The 1,334-nt window shown below is 39.1% G+C and overlaps 1 protein-coding gene across 1 annotated transcript in view; it reads right to left on the bottom strand.

The window, feature by feature from the left end:
- The window catches only part of LOC106108671 (phosphate carrier protein, mitochondrial-like), a 1,155-nt gene extending 825 nt beyond the window's left edge, over positions 1-330 (bottom strand). The window contains exon 1 of the mRNA XM_013289931.1: positions 2-330. Within this exon, the coding sequence (XP_013145385.1) occupies positions 2-181 (180 nt within the window). The 5' untranslated portion in view covers positions 182-330. The remainder of the gene's footprint in view (position 1) is intronic.
- Positions 331-1,334: the final 1,004 nt, after the last annotated feature.

The raw sequence follows: 1,334 nt of genomic DNA, 5'->3' as shown, positions 1-1,334 counted from the left end.
CGAAGCCGCGGAAGATGGACTTGTACTTGGCGGGGTCGACCTGCAGCCGGCACTTGACGAGGTCGAGTGGCGTGAGCAGCGTGTGCGTGGAGCCGCACGCGACCGCGCCGCCCGCTAAGCACAGCAGGAAAAACTTGTTGCTGTACATCTCGCACGAGAACTCCTCCTTCTTATCGGACATCGCGTGCTTACCTCCACCACCTTGCGCAACAACCGATACCCCATTTACCCTTGCGGGTCTGTTTTAACGAATATATATATTTTTCAAGTGTAATCACTATTAAGTTATCACTTGTGACATGTTGACAGCGGGATCTGCCAGAGATTTACTTTTTCATCTTTCATAGTCAAATGTAAGCGGCCTTTTTAATTCAACATTGCACAATTGTAGATGTTTTAAATATTCGTTATTCTTTAAAAAAATTTAGTAACTGTTTTTCATTGTACGAGTACATGATTAAGTATGTATAAATAAAAGAATCAAAGTTATTATATTAGAAATTTATTGACATAATAGTCGACGCGCTTAAATAACTAATTTAAACAATATAACTTACAAAACCTCAGATATATTAATCTGTATACACATATTTACAAAATAAAGTCTATTGCATTGCAAATCCTATCCGTTATAAAAGTCAATGAAGCGTTAGAACTTGTACAAGTAAATACAAAATAAGTAGACGTCATTGTCCACATAACAATAAATAGATTGCCTTATCTCTATGTGTTATGCGTGTCTATACACTGGCACTTCAATATGGCGGCGTACGAACTAAACAAGACTCCCAATCCTTAAAATGTACTATCATTTTAAGATCTTTACAACAAACTCTGCGTCGACAGAGAATGGAATGAGAACGGAATAAGTAACGAATATGGGCGGTTTTAAATTAATGTACAAAACCGCCCGCCTTAAGATCCTGCGCCGGCGCAGACCAGACTAGCGACAGTGACGGCGATGAGGCCGTGACCTTTGACGTCATCGCCGCGCCCCGCATCGCCTCGCATGGCATCGCATCGCCCACAATCCTAATACTGCTTTACCGCGTCGCTCCGCGCTCACAATGTCCTGAATAACTAACAATCTTACATTACACGCCGTCTTCAACATCCTTAAATTTAACAAACGATAAAATCAGTACAACTATAAATTACGTAAGTCTCGTTAATTTTATTCAGAATTTCAGCGTTAATTTCCTATTCCTTAAAATCTTTAAATAGTTATTTCCAACTTTATAAGTCAAAAATTCAATAATCATAAAAAAATAACTTAATGCGCTCGGACACACCTTCGCTAATCTCTAAACGAATTATTTAAAATGGTAGATCGT

This window comes from Papilio polytes, unplaced genomic scaffold (genome assembly GCF_000836215.1).
Source record: "Papilio polytes unplaced genomic scaffold, Ppol_1.0 DF821422.1, whole genome shotgun sequence".
In the NCBI taxonomy this organism is placed as follows: domain Eukaryota; kingdom Metazoa; phylum Arthropoda; class Insecta; order Lepidoptera; family Papilionidae; genus Papilio; species Papilio polytes.
This window is presented reverse-complemented; position numbering and strand designations above follow the sequence as displayed.